The sequence below is a fragment of the Narcine bancroftii genome, chromosome 1, assembly GCF_036971445.1.
Source record: "Narcine bancroftii isolate sNarBan1 chromosome 1, sNarBan1.hap1, whole genome shotgun sequence".
NCBI classification, from domain to species: domain Eukaryota; kingdom Metazoa; phylum Chordata; class Chondrichthyes; order Torpediniformes; family Narcinidae; genus Narcine; species Narcine bancroftii.
In genome coordinates this window covers 466,222,494-466,236,785 of record NC_091469.1, presented here as the reverse complement: position 1 = coordinate 466,236,785, position 14,292 = coordinate 466,222,494, and the positions used below count along the sequence as shown (strand labels likewise).

Here is a 14,292-nt window from a genome sequence, read left to right as displayed (position 1 = left end):
TCCTCCCAGGGAGAAGCTTCAAGAGTGCGAAATTGCGCACCAGCAGTTTCATGGACAGTTTCTTCCTTGCAGCCATCAGTCTCCTGAATGAACCCTGCAATAGAGATATGTCATGCTGCCCTTGCTAAGTACTAATTGATTTTACATTTAAACTCTCATACACTGTTTTATTCTCTTCCACTTTGTACTGCTCTTTGCATGTTTGAGTGGACTTGGTGGAAATAAATCCTAGCAGTTTCAGATATAAAGTGACAATGCACTTGGGCATGTGCAAGATTATACCAGATGATTTCACCGACTTGTAGCTTTTTTTATACATCGATGATGTTCTTTATCTCTTATTTCTCTTGAAATTTGGAAGATTTCATTTTCTTTCTTTGACCCTAATTCCTTATTTGGGGGGGGGGGGGGGGGCAGACTTTATTTTGTTCTTGGAGCCTTCCTGCTACAAATTAAGGTATTGACTTTAATTACTTTGAATAGTAGAGCAGAAATTTGAGTATACTTTTTTTATATAAAGGTTAAAAAAAACCCTTTTATTTTACCCCAAGGTCTTCAGTTTAATGTTCCCTGAGTAGGGCTCATGTCCACCTACCATTTCCTCTAGTTGTAAGTGTCAAAAATCAACCGTACCTACAGCTTGGCTCGTGTGACCTGTGGAGTAATTGTGTGGAATAGGAGTGTCATGTTAGTGCAGCAGTGTGCTGAAATACTGATCAGTCTGCAATTGTATGAAAAAGAGGACAATATACAGACAGACCCCGACTTACAATGTTCCGACTTACAATATTTCTAACTTACGATGATCAGAATCTGTACTTTCGATTGAGAGTTGCAATTTTTATCCGAGCTCCTGATGCCCCCAGCCACCCATGCATCTGAGCTCCGAACGCCCCAGCCACCCGTTGGGCTGCTGGCAGAGATGAGGAAGAATACTCTGTGTACATGTATACCCCAGCTTATGATAATTTTGACTTTGGATGCAAGTCCCGGAACCGAACCTCATTGTAAGTTGTGGTCAACCTGTAGATGCAGTACTCAAAGCTTATTCTGATCTTCATTTTCAAGGGTTTAATTTAATAGCATGTACAATTGAGACATTGAAAATCAGGGTCCAGTTGGTGTACTGCAAAAATAACCATTAAATTTGCTACCAAACTTAAATTCTAAGAGGCTGCAGGGTGATGAGGATAGATGGGGAGAATGGGCAGATGTATTATAGATGCAATATAATGCTGATAAATGTGAGGTTATCCACTTTTGGATGCAATTATTAAAAAGACAGAATATGATCTGAGTGGTGAGAAATTAAGAAAAGGGCAGGTGCAATGAGTCCTGGCTGTTGCAGTGCCTCAGACATCGAAGGTTGGAATATCATTGCATTTTCCATACTTGTGACAATAAACTTGAACTTGAGTATAGCAGGTGGCAAAGAAAGCAAATGGCATGTTGGCCTTTATTGCAAGTAATTTTGAATATGGAGGCAGGAAGTTCTTACTACAAGTGTACAGGACTTTGGTGAGGATACACCTTGGGTATTGTATTCAGTTTTGACTCTCTAATCCGAGGAAGGACATTCTTGCTAATGAGGGACTGTAGCAAAAGTTCACCGGAATGATTTCTTGGATGGCTGGTCAGATGTATGAAGAAAAGATGGATAGACTTGAGTTGTACTCATTGGAATTTAGAAGAATGAGAATGGATCTCATTCAGACATGTGAGATACTGACAGGACCAGAGAGGTTAGATGCAGGAAGAATATTCTGGATGTTGGGAACCTCAAGATTCAATTCAAGATTCAATTTATTGTCGTGCAATAAAAACAGTGTCATATTACACAAAATTGCTTTTGTCTGTTGTAAGGCAGACAGATTCATCGTTGGCAGAAATTGCCTGAAGCGCCTCTTACGGTCAGAGAAAGAGAAGCAAAGGGCCAGTCATAGTCACCAAGTGTCCATGGATTCACCTCCAGCCTCTGCAGCTGCAAGGAGTCCAATTCAAACCCAGATCCCTACCTCCAGTATGATTAGGAACCCTTCAGTACCCTGAGCACCTTCTCGAATCCCGGTTCCAATACCTGGTATGCCTTCAGCCATTTTAAGCCAGTCTCCAGCAGCCCACAGCCTCTGTGTCTTCCTTGCCTTGAGTCACCAACAGCCCGCTGCCGGTGTGGGTCCTCCAGACACAGAACCCCTCTGTGGTCCGTTCCCCCATGGATCTTCCCTGCTGCTTTTCCTTCTCAGACGGAGTTTGTCCTCTGTTTTCTGGTGCCCTGCACCAGTCCTCCACTTCCCTGGAGTTAGCAACCTCTCATAGCTGCTGTTGATCATGGGCGCCGCCATCTTGGGTGCAGACCCCATGGTCAAGAGATTTTAAATAAAACTACCGTTGGTTCCTTTACCAGGCCATTTAAAATCTGTACGCAGCTGACAGCAGTCGGACTGGGCAGTTGGACTCCGCGGGAGCGCTGTATCTCTGCTCCCCACGCTCCCTGGGTCTGTACCAGCAGCAGCGCGGCCATTACAGTCGCTCCGGGAGTGCCGGCATTTAAAAAAAAAAATCTAGCCTGACCTAAGGATAAAAGGCAAGTCATTTAGGGCTGAGATGAGGAATAATTTTGTGATCTTGAGAAACTCTCTTATTACAAAAAGTTGTTCATTCGATCTATTCAAAAGGGATGTGACCCGATGGATATAGGCATCAAGGGATATGGAGAGAAAGTAGGAAAAATGCACTGCAGGCATATGATCAACTATAATCCTATTGAATTCTGGAGGAGGCGTGATGGTTTGAATGCTCTTTTCTGCTCCTATTTTCTATGTTCCATAAAAAAATAACAACATTAATTCATGTTTGCCTGTGGAGCTCAGATTGTGTGCTTTTCACTCAATAGCATTTTCACTAACTTGTGTGGAATGGTTTGTTGATCTCTTCATGTGCAATAAATGAAGTTCCATTTCTCTGCTTTTAATGACCAACCCTTTCTGAGCAAAATAGGAAACTTGATTGAACTGTGATCATACAAGAATGTTCAGTGTTCTGGCCAAACAAAGTTTTCAAAGAATGCAATTATTATATGATACTTCAGGCTTCCACGTTGTATTTTGCACAGCAGCTTACTTAATAAAAGTGGAAAAGAAGTGCGCCTGGGAGCTTTTCCTGTGGTTATCTTCAACGGTAACCTGTACAATTATCCAGCTGCAGCAATAACAGCAGAAAATAAGAGCAGGACTAAACTTCACCATTCATCACATCATAACTCATTTCCACTTCAGTAACTGTTTCAGATTTCTCGCAGAGTACATCACGTACAACCTTGAGATTCTTTTTTCCCTGCAGTCGAGGCAGAATTGCCACTAATTGGTAGTGCAAAAAAAAAGCTGTACACAATGTTCACAAGTAAACAAATAAAGAAATGACAACAAACTACAATGCAGAGAGAAAAAAAATCAATAAAGTGCAAGAGTCCTTTACTGAGTCCCTGAATGAGTTTGTTGTTGAGGAGTCTGATGGTGGAGGAGCAGCAGCCGTTCCTGTACCTGGTGGAGCGAGCCTTGTAATACCTATACCTCTTTCCTGTAGCAGCAAGAACAGAGAGTTTGCTGGGTGATGTGGATCTTGATAATTGCTGCTGCTCTCTGACGGCAGCATTCCTTGGAGATGTTCTCGATGATGGGGAGGATTTTGCCTGTGATGTCCTGGGCTCTGTCCCCTACCTTTTGCCGGGCTTTACGCTAGGGCTATTGGTGTCCCCATACCAGACCGTGATACAACCAGTCAGCACACTTTCCACCACACTTCTGTAGAAATTTGCCAGACTTTCCGATGTTACACCAATTTCCGCCAACTCCTGAGGAAGTAGAGGTGCCGACGAGCTTTCTTCATGACGCCATTAGTGTGATGTGGCCAGGAAACATCCTCCAAGCTAGTGTCTCCCAAGAACCTAAATTTGTTCACCTTCTCAACATCTGATTTCCCCCAATGATCACTGGATCATACACCTCTGGATTTCCCTTTCTGAAGACAGCAATCAGCTCCTTGGTTTTGGTGACATTAAATGGAGTTGTTATTGCTGCATTCTTTTTCAATCTCCCTCCCGTATGCTGATTCATCACCCTTTTTTGTACACCCACTACCATGGTATCGTCAGTGAATTTGCAGATGGGGTTGTCATCAACTGAGCTACACACACACTCATAGATGAACAGTTAGTAGAGCAGGGTTCCTGCCTTCTCTTCATTTCCATTGACCCCCCCCCCTTTCACATTAAGGATACAAATACCTTTTTCGTGAATGTATTTAATGACTTCATCTCTCATTGGCTCTGTTGGAGAGAATTCCACAGGGAGATAGATTGCCTCCTCTTTTACCCTCTCGCTTAGAATCCTGCCTATAGGCGTTCATGTGAGCATCCAAATGTTCACATCCTATCTCTTCCACTATGATGCCACATTTTCCCTTGTTCTCACCATGCCCCACTCTGAAGTGACTGCTCCATCCATGACTTCCTAACCTATTCTTTCATCCCAGTAGTACTCACTCTAATTGTCACAGCACTTTTCAGTGAAGTTGCCTGAAGTACAATACCCCCTTTATCATTTTTGTTTTTCAGCATTCAGTTTCATGACTTTAAATTTGATATGAGCAATGTGATCTCCTCTAAATTGGTTGGAACCAAATACGTCTTTATGAAACACCTCTTCATCTGCAAATGAGATTCCAGTTTTCTGTCCTTTAATTCTCCATCCCCTCCAACCTCTGCCTTTGGCCTCTTGATCCATTGAATCCTTATTTCATAAACTTGAGGAACAGTATCTTCTTCCTGGACATAGTCTAACCCTTGAGGCTTAATATTGAATGCAACAATGTCATATAACCAGCTTTTCTTGCTTCCATGAGGAATGGCTAATCCTGATGCAAGGTTGCCAACCTGTAACCTTATCTCCAATTTTTATTTATCTCCAAAGATGTTGCCTAATCTCTATATTTCCAGCATAATCTTTTATTTCCTATTTCTAGTAACTGCATTGTTTTGCATCTTTTAGTTCCAGCATTGCTTTCTTCTATTCTCGTTATCCTTTTATTTACATCTCTTCCTGACTGGTCATGTGTGATTGACAAGCCTTTACTCTCCCATGGCCAGAGACATTATCAGAAACGAGGGTCTCTCAACTAAGACAGAGGTCTATTCAATTATAACTAGCAAACTACTGAAGCAAGTACTGAAGCTGATGGGGGAAGAGGGTTGGTGCAAGAAAATTGGATTGCTTGTGTGCACCTGTTGGAAGTGAAGGATCCAGATTTTTCAGGATTTCACCAGTATGCAATTGAGGGAAATTCAGTTTTTCACTATCGAAACCAATGCAGTCAATTAGATATTGCAACAAAATATTTTACTGCCATCTTTCCTTCACATTTAATTTATCCATCAGCCACAAATGACCAATTTGCTGTAAACCATGACCATTTCCTTCCCAAATTTGTTTTGAATGCATATGTCCAAATGGCATCACATACTACAAGACTTGCAATGGAGAAATATTCATGTGAAATTTCAAGATCTGCATATAGTGCATTTAATTTTAATAACCTCAGCAAGGACCTCAGAAAGGCCACATTTATTCTTTGACATTCTCCCTGGTGGTCTTTTCACACCTGTGGCTGTTGTCTTGATCATTTCAGTTGCAGCTATTGAATGAAGGTATGTTTGGAACATGTCAGAAGTTGTTAAATAATATTACTTCCTTGAAGAAACCCTTTGCCAGACTCTGAGAATTATTTTTCACACAAATCTGTTTGAAATTATTTATCAAGCATTATGGAACTTCCTGGGAGCATCAATGTGGAGTTACTAACCTGGCAAGTGTTGCTTTTTGAACCTAACCTGAGAAGGGAATTCAATTTTGTGCTCTTTTAATAAACAAAATTTCCACCTCAGTGCATAATATTTTAATGATCAATTTCTTTGTTTAAAAAAAGATTGTGTCAAGTTTTAAGACAACAACTTCGAGAGCAGTCTGCCAACTGGTGAAAGAGTATATTGGACACAGGGATGGAATTTGGGATGTCAGTGTTGCACGCTTGCAGCCTGTTGTGCTGGGCACAGCATCAGCTGGTAAACTCTGACTTTAATACTGTTTTCCAGTGATTCTTTTCAATTTCACAATAATATTTGTTAAGTTTGTTTCTTGCATCAACTCCTGTATTGTTATTGTAATCTTCTTTCTAATCCCCAATGAACTCCTATGTTGCAAGTAGAATCAAATTTGTAGATTGCACACAGTGTGTTGATGAACAAACTGGACTAAATGTGCTAAATTAATGACCTAGTTTAATGCAATTCCTCAAATATTCCCCCGAAAGTTTTTGAAGAATTGTTTCCTGGACCTTCTACTTTAGATCTTCCAGACCCATGTCTTCGATTTTGAACATCCAGTGCATGGGGCTTCTGAATTGTTTATAGTCGTCCGGAGCTAGAGATCTTGGTATCTTTGGACCTATTTGGTAGAACCTCTGGATGAAACAAAAGGATATAAACTGTGAATAGAATCTTCGGGTTCGATCCAAGATGAGATTAGTGCTGCATTCTCAGTTCATTAAAGTGGCAGTTCCACTATTATTTATTTAGCAGCAAATTTCATGAGATGACTCAGATTATGGTGGGTGGTGTTCCACCAGGAATTCCACTTAGATACAGGACAATCTAGCATGTTGATGAAGCATATGATTGAAAAACTAACTGTATGGATTTTGATGGCTGTCTCTTTGGGCACATTAACTCGTTAGGTAAAAGGAAATAATTATGTTCTCAATTAATTGATGTTTAATACTGTTGCTGATCACTGTGTCATTTTATGGAGACAGACTCAAACTTTCTATAGTTTTTGGGATGAATAGTTATTTTTTTAATTCTAATCTGTCTAGAATAGCATGAATTTTTAAAATAAATAAATAAATAGATCTTACCTTTGACCTGGTTTGCTGCCTTTTTAAATGCCCTTTGTGCATATTTTTTCCCACTTGTTAATTGCATTTTGTACTTGTATTTTGTACGTTTACTAATATTTGAAGTCTTTGCCTGTTTACCTGTAACTGATAGTCTATTTGCCCTGAAAATTATGGTCATAAAAAAGTGTTCTTTTGTTTCTCTCGATTTAAATCTGATATTTTTCCTTAAAGATCATACTGCCATGTTGTGGAGTATTGAGACAGGAAAATGCCTCTTGAAATATGTGGGACATGCAGGATCAGGTGAGAGGATTTTTAGATTTGCTATCCTAAAAAAAATCATTTGCGTCTCGTGTATAAAACAAGGCAAATCACAATTTAGTGTGATAGACTAAATAAATTGTCTTACTTTAGCTTGAAACCTTTTGAGATAAAAGCGGTGAAAATTCTTTAATACTTAAATGAGAAAGTAAGTTTTTTCACCCAGTCATTTTTCATTTTTTTGTGCAAGAATTGCTTAGCATTTTATCAGAAGAAATAAAGGTTTATTTGACTTTGGTTTATTGGGAAAAAAAAGTGAAAATAATCCAAATTAAAAGTTGGATGCAAAATTAATATTTGGACCATTGGAAACCTAGCACGTGATATTACAGACTGGTTTTTATTGCCACCGGTTCATCACACTGAACTCTTGATCTTAAGTTTTGGAAAGTGATTATCCACAATTTAGAAGATACTGCTTTGCCCATTTCCAAGTCGTGTGTTTAGACAATCATGAAAGGTAGTTATTCTCGGTGTGCATAGCATGGAGAAATCAATAATGGATGAGAATCCTCCAACAAAGTGCACTGCTCCCATTATGTAATATATTTACCTGCACACTGATTGTGTGACGAACCAACAGCCCCCTTAAATTTTGTATGGGACTAAAGGGATTTTGTTAGCACTAACACAGGAACAACAATGGAAAATTCACCAGACAATGGTAAATTCAAAATATTAGTTTTTATTAAACTATCAATAACGTAACATTTCTTACTTATCTCTAAATGTGCAAATGTATATGTGCATGTATAATTGAAGTCCCACACTGAAAAGTCAGTCCTTAAATGTTCAGCATTATTTTAGTCTTGCTTGAAGGTCTTAAATTTTCAGTTCAGAAATAATTATAAAACACTTTTAAATATATCTTCAGGCCTCTTTACTCATAATGTGGCTACTTTCTTCCACAATGAATTCACAAAACCAGACAAGGGTTAAACGAAATGGCCAAACAAAAATAGACCCAGTAGAAATCTGTCCTCTTTTCCAAAGAAACAGCAAAGAGGTCTTCCTTATTTTAAAAGCCACTAATTCTGTGTTCCCCTTTTCCCAGGAGTAACACACACAACAGCACCAATTCTGGTTACTGTAACTCAACCCTGACTTTCACAAGTTTCAACCCCTGTGTCGCAGGGTTTTGACTTCTGTAAACTCCAAACTGAACTGAACTTTCTCTTTCATTTGGATAATATATTTCTCATGTCACATGGTATTGACAACATCATTTCTGTCTTTGAAGCTCATAAGATCTTTTCACATGTGCTAAAATTCATGTGCTAAAAGCATTTAAGTCCACCTATGTCTCTGAGAAGTCTGCTTTCCTCAGAACTAAAATGGCCATGCATATATACAGGTGCTTCTGAACTAAAACCTATTGTTTCCAATATCTCAAGAACCATCATAAATACTTTTGTTCTTCTTTACTCTAACTTCAATCATCATCCATTTTCATCTCAAACTGGCTTCTGTCTTGTATCTCAAAGAACCTTGTGTGATTTAAATATTAATGTGTTGTCTTTGTGCCCCTGTAACCACCCAAACTAATTAACTCAAATACAAATAACAATATTTTAACTCTACAATTTACTTTACTAAGACAATTTTATATGTTATGGGCTAATTAATTAACTAGAATACAAATAACAATATTTTAACTCTACAATTTACTTTACTAAGACAATTTTATATGTTATGGGCCCAGAGGACCCCAAGATGCAGCAGTAATAGATATTCACCAAAACAAATGGTTACTTAAACAAAAATTGATTTTAATTATCTTTAAACATGAAAACAGGATCAAACTTTAACTTATTACTATTAACTTAACTTAACCTTACTTAACCCCCTTCTACTGTAATGTGTATATAAGTTCTTTAATTCACAGTCCAATTTTGTTTCTCACTCCTCCAAGTTCACTGGTTGCAGGCAATTCTTATACTGTGCAAAGGATTTAACATTTATGTATTTCACCAGTCTTTGGTGCTTGAAAGGTGCATGGTTACCACTCAGGAAGATTTTTGTCAGTTTTCAGAGAGGGAAGGATTTTGTTGCTTGTTGGACACAAACTGATTTCTTCCAATCAGCCATTTCAGAGTCTTGCTGAAGAAACTTTCCCACTCAGGGTTTTCCAAATGATAACCTCTTTCTTTCAGGTTACCATAGAGTTCCTTTTCTGTTTCCCTTATTTCAAGTGAAACATTATACAGCCAGTCCTCTCCTCTTGTATGAACCACAAGGGCTTTGAACAGGCTGAACTAAGAACTCACAACCCATCTTCAAAATGGGGTTTTTCCACAAGCTTGCCAGCTTGTCATGTTCCAGTTCCAACTGCTGCTGCTGAACTGTCGACCTTAAACTTTCTCGCTGACTGAGAAAAACCTGTGTGAATCTCTTTGCTGGCAAAACTACATGAACTTCCTAGCATTCAGACAGACTGCAGCACTGGACCTAATCTTCTGAGTTCATTCATCTGTTGCTTTCCAAAACAATAATCCATTATTCCACAGCATGTCCAATTAACATCTTCTTGTGAAGTCTTGATAGGCATTCTTCAAAATTTGTGCAAAGGCACTCAGTGTGGCTTGAGCAGAGCTCTGGCATTTTAAATGAGATCTGTTTTGAAGTGTTTGTGAGCTTTAAAAAAACCTGTCACAATATGTCTCCTTCAAAACATATCTATATACTTTATAAAATATAACATTATCTGTAACATATGAGAAATATAGTTTAATGTTAAAGATTAATGTAAATCCGTTACAATTGTCTTTCATTTCCTTTTCTTTTCTCCAGTAAACTCGATCAAGTTCCATCCTTCAGAACAGGTAGCTCTCACAGGTACAGTATGCAGAATTGTTGATAATGTTCTATCAAATGGAAAAGATTTGTTCAGCTGGTGACACTAAAGGTAGTTAATTCTAGATGCACTGCACTGTAAATCTGTGGATTATTTAACATCACAATGTTGAAGAATAGGTAAAATATAACAGACACAAGTTTTCTGTATTGAATACGATAAATGCTTAGCTTCAAATATTTGACTTCAAATATTTGACTTGTATACAGTGTATACAAGCCTCCTCCTTTTGTCTTGTATACAGTAGAAGGACCAGACCAGTATAAATTTGTATTCTAGATCCCTTGTTAAATCATGTTTTCCCAACAAAACCCAAATACAGAATAAGGGCATGCAACTTTTTAATATTCTCCTTCACTGTTCTCATTGTAAATAATAGCACAGCTGAAATCAAAAGCCAAGGACTGTTGAGAACAAGGCAGGCAAAGTAGGTTAAACCTTTAACTTTTATTCCCTTCCTTAGCTGAGGAATACTTTGGGTACTTTGGGATGTGAATTCCCCTCTGTTAATTCTTAACATAACATAACAATTACAGCACGGAAACAGGCCATTAGGCCCTTCTAGTCCGCACCGAACCAAACACCCCTTTCTAGTCCCACCTCCCTGCACAATGCCCATAACCCTCCATCTTCTTCTCATCCATATACCTGTCCAACCTTTTCTTAAATAATACAATTGACTAATTGACTAAGAATCCTGAAAAGCAAGTATTTGGCCAAAAGTTCTTCATGGTTGGTGGGAGCAGCATGATACCAAAGTAATGTTTAGTTGACGGTTATATTCAGAACTGACTTGTGCAAAATTGCCAGTCATGCAAACATAAGCGTTGTTTGAATGTTTCTCCCCATGTTCTCAACGCCAGAAAAAATAGTCCGAACAAGTGGTAAAGAACCAGATTCTGAAAGATTTTATTTTGATTTTTTTTTTTTCCTCTTTTTTTTTTTGCCAGGTAGAGAAGTGCAAAATTTCACTCGATAAAGTAAATAATAGGAGGGCCTGTTATTGCAGATTTTTCACAGATTTAATCATTTCTTACACTTGGACTTGTTATGATGTAGCTACATGTTCATCTACTTCAAGATAGCCATTCATGTGTCATCAGATGATGCATTAGTGCAAAGTTGGTTGACCATGGCCCATGGAAACAAATGAACTGATGACTCAATTTCCAAGAAATACTTCAGCGATCTCTTGATGATTGTCGATCTGTATGGCTTCTTCTGAAAGTCAACTATATTTGCAGAAATATTTCTTACCAGTTTCAATATTTCAATAATATTTCACTCTTGCTAAATCTGGTTTTACAAATTTGAAAAAAGAATTCGAATTTGTGTGATGCTTTTGAAGTACCATTCAGCATGTATTCTTTGAAAGTAGTAAAATACATGGATTTAGAGGAACTTGCCACACATTCCAGATTACTTTCTGCAAAATAGAAACAGTTGGAAGTTTAATATGATAAAAGTTGTTACTGAAACAAGTATAGGCTAGTTTCTTAGACTTTTCTATTTGTACTTAAAGCATCAGGAGATCAGACAGCTCATATCTGGCGTTACATAGTACAACTGCCTACCCCACAACCTGTAATAGACACAAATGTAAGTAATATTTTGCATGTTTAAACCTGAAACAAGTAAATGTTAGTTGTTATTGATTTGAAGTCGGCACTTTCTTTCATAATTGTATAGTTTCCATTTTGTATTGAATGTAGTCAACATTTCTGCAGCAGGTGAATTGTGTCTTGTCCCAATGGCGAGGCAGACCATTATCAATCGCGGCATGCATTGGGGTGATAATGACTCTTAATGTGTGCTCCACTGGAAACTCCTCCAATAATGATGGTTACCATTTTCCTCCAATTGAGGAGTCCGAACTCTTCTACTCTTCTGAGATGAAACACTTTAGTTTGAGTGGGAGACTGTAATGTCAGTCACCAAAAGTGGCTTGGCAGCACCCCATTGGCCGAGTTCTGAAGGAATGAGTTGGGAAGGGATCTGAGGGAGCAATCGCTGAGCTAAACCTCAACCTTCACCTGAGAAATGAAGTATCCATGAGATATTGTCGACCAGGAGAATAGTGTCATTATTGGTTCAATGAGAAATGAGAAAGGCCATGTCCAATCATACTTAAAGTTAGGGTGAATCTCTAACATAATACAACATGTCTATAGATGGAGCAAAGTGACCCTACATCCAGTAAATATTGACTTCCCTGCAAATCAGTTTGTGGCTAAGCATGTTGTGAGCAGCAAAGACTCCAAAACTACTTCAACCATTCAGATGTACTGTTAAAAATATAGCCACACACCTAGCCTAGTTCTGGTACCTTGCTGGGATGTTACCTGTATCAGAATGATCAGCCTTGCAAATTACTGTCCCATCAATCACTGACCTGTGATTTGCAGGTGTAATTGACTGACATGAAGAAACACTTCACAGTAACTTGCTCATTGATAATGGTTTGGGCATTTTAACATCAGGCCAAATGTAAACTCCAAAGGTAGTGGCTATTAACAACGTTTGACTGAGTGTGACATCAAGGACTTCTGGTAAATCTGAAACCAAGAGAAAAGCCATTCACTGTTTGGTGACGTGCTTTGCAGAAAACCAGGTTGATGTGACTGGAGGAGGTGACTCAACTCATCTCCAGCATTTTGCTGCAGAATTTCTTTGGGCACCTGTCCATCCTGAGCAACCTGCTACATTTAGTTGTTCCCCCTTCTCAGTGATATCTGATGCATCTCCTCATATCGTGAAGAAATCTTTTTTTTAAATTTAAAGACATGCAGCATGGCACAGACCCTTCCGGCCCAATTGACTTACAACCCTGGTACGTTTTGGAAGGGTGGGAGGAAACTAGGTGCCTGGAGTAAACCAATGCAGACATGGGGAGAACATACAAACTCCTTAGAGAGAGCACCAGATTTGAACTCCGAGTTGCTGGTGCTGGTAATGAACAGGGTAAATAGCGAGAGAGGAAAATGATTAGCTTTTGAGTTTGTTTTAAAATCAGAATTCAGGCAATACCCTTCAAAATTCATGTTGACTATTCATAATTATACTCTTCATTTCTAGATGTCCTTTTATCTAGATGTCTAGTAGGGAACTTATTATTATATTCTTGGTGATGTTAATTGCAAAACTTTTCTAAATTCTAGAAAGTGTTGTTCCCAGGTATAAAACCTTAAAATTTACCCATTCACTGGCTCAAGTTCCATAATCAGTACTCCCTAAAACAGGACTCCATAATAATTAATTAAACCCAAGGACAAAATAAGTTGTGTGATTAGTACTTCATCTGTTGTCCCAAGCATTCATTTACCCCTCCACTAGTTTGGTACAGCGTGTGCCATCTGCAAAATGAAACATCATCTTTCTAAGGTTTCTTATGACAATATCTCAAATCTACAAGAGGTATAGGAACAAAACCACCGCTAATTGTGCCTCCACACTCCATGCCATGTAGTTGTACACTCATTCCTCCAACACTGGATAAAAATCCTGGAACTTTTTACCTTTCCACACTGTTAAAACCACATTTACGGAGTGTGGAAGATTAATTGTTGATGCACTACCATGGAAGTAATGTCAATTAGGGTTAGGCAACAAATGCTGCTTTTGGCTGTGTTACCCATATCTCATGAATAACCTTTAGTCAAAAAAAGTCTATTTGCATTGCTGCTAAAACCCTTCAAATCCTTGCTGATCAACAGTCTGTGAAATATGAATATGAATATGCACAAATACCCCAAATAACCTACAACCCTGGTACGGAAATCAGAGCGTCCAGAGGAAAATCACGTCGTCACGGGGCGAATGAACAAAGTTCTTATAGACAGCACCGGATTCGAACCCAGGTCGCTGACACTGCAATACCATTGCACTAGCCACTATGCTAATTGCACCGCCCTAGATTGTTACAAAGCCATCCTGGCCAGAGAAGAAACAAGCCTTCCTTCGCGCATGCAGCCATCTTCAGCGCAAACTCCGGGAGATCCAAAATGAGTGGTGGACTAGCCTCGCCAAGCGAACCCAGCTCAGCGTGGACATTGGCGACTTCAGGGGTTTTTACGAGGCTCTAAAGGCTGTGTACGGCCCCTCACCCCAAGTCCAAAGCCCGCTGCGCAGCTCAGACGGCAAAGTCCTCCTCAGCGACAAGATCTCCATCC

At 38.9% G+C, this 14,292-nt stretch overlaps 1 protein-coding gene across 11 annotated transcripts in view; it reads left to right on the top strand.

Moving 5' to 3' along the window:
• The window catches only part of wdr37 (WD repeat domain 37), a 141,119-nt gene that overhangs the window by 74,647 nt on the left and 52,180 nt on the right, over positions 1-14,292 (top strand). For all 11 annotated transcript variants that reach the window (XM_069914683.1, XM_069914685.1, XM_069914691.1 and 8 more), the window contains 4 exons: positions 5,980-6,115; positions 7,180-7,251; positions 10,060-10,104; positions 11,646-11,722. In XM_069914683.1, the coding sequence (XP_069770784.1) occupies positions 5,980-6,115; positions 7,180-7,251; positions 10,060-10,104; positions 11,646-11,722 (330 nt within the window). The remainder of the gene's footprint in view (positions 1-5,979; positions 6,116-7,179; positions 7,252-10,059; positions 10,105-11,645; positions 11,723-14,292) is intronic.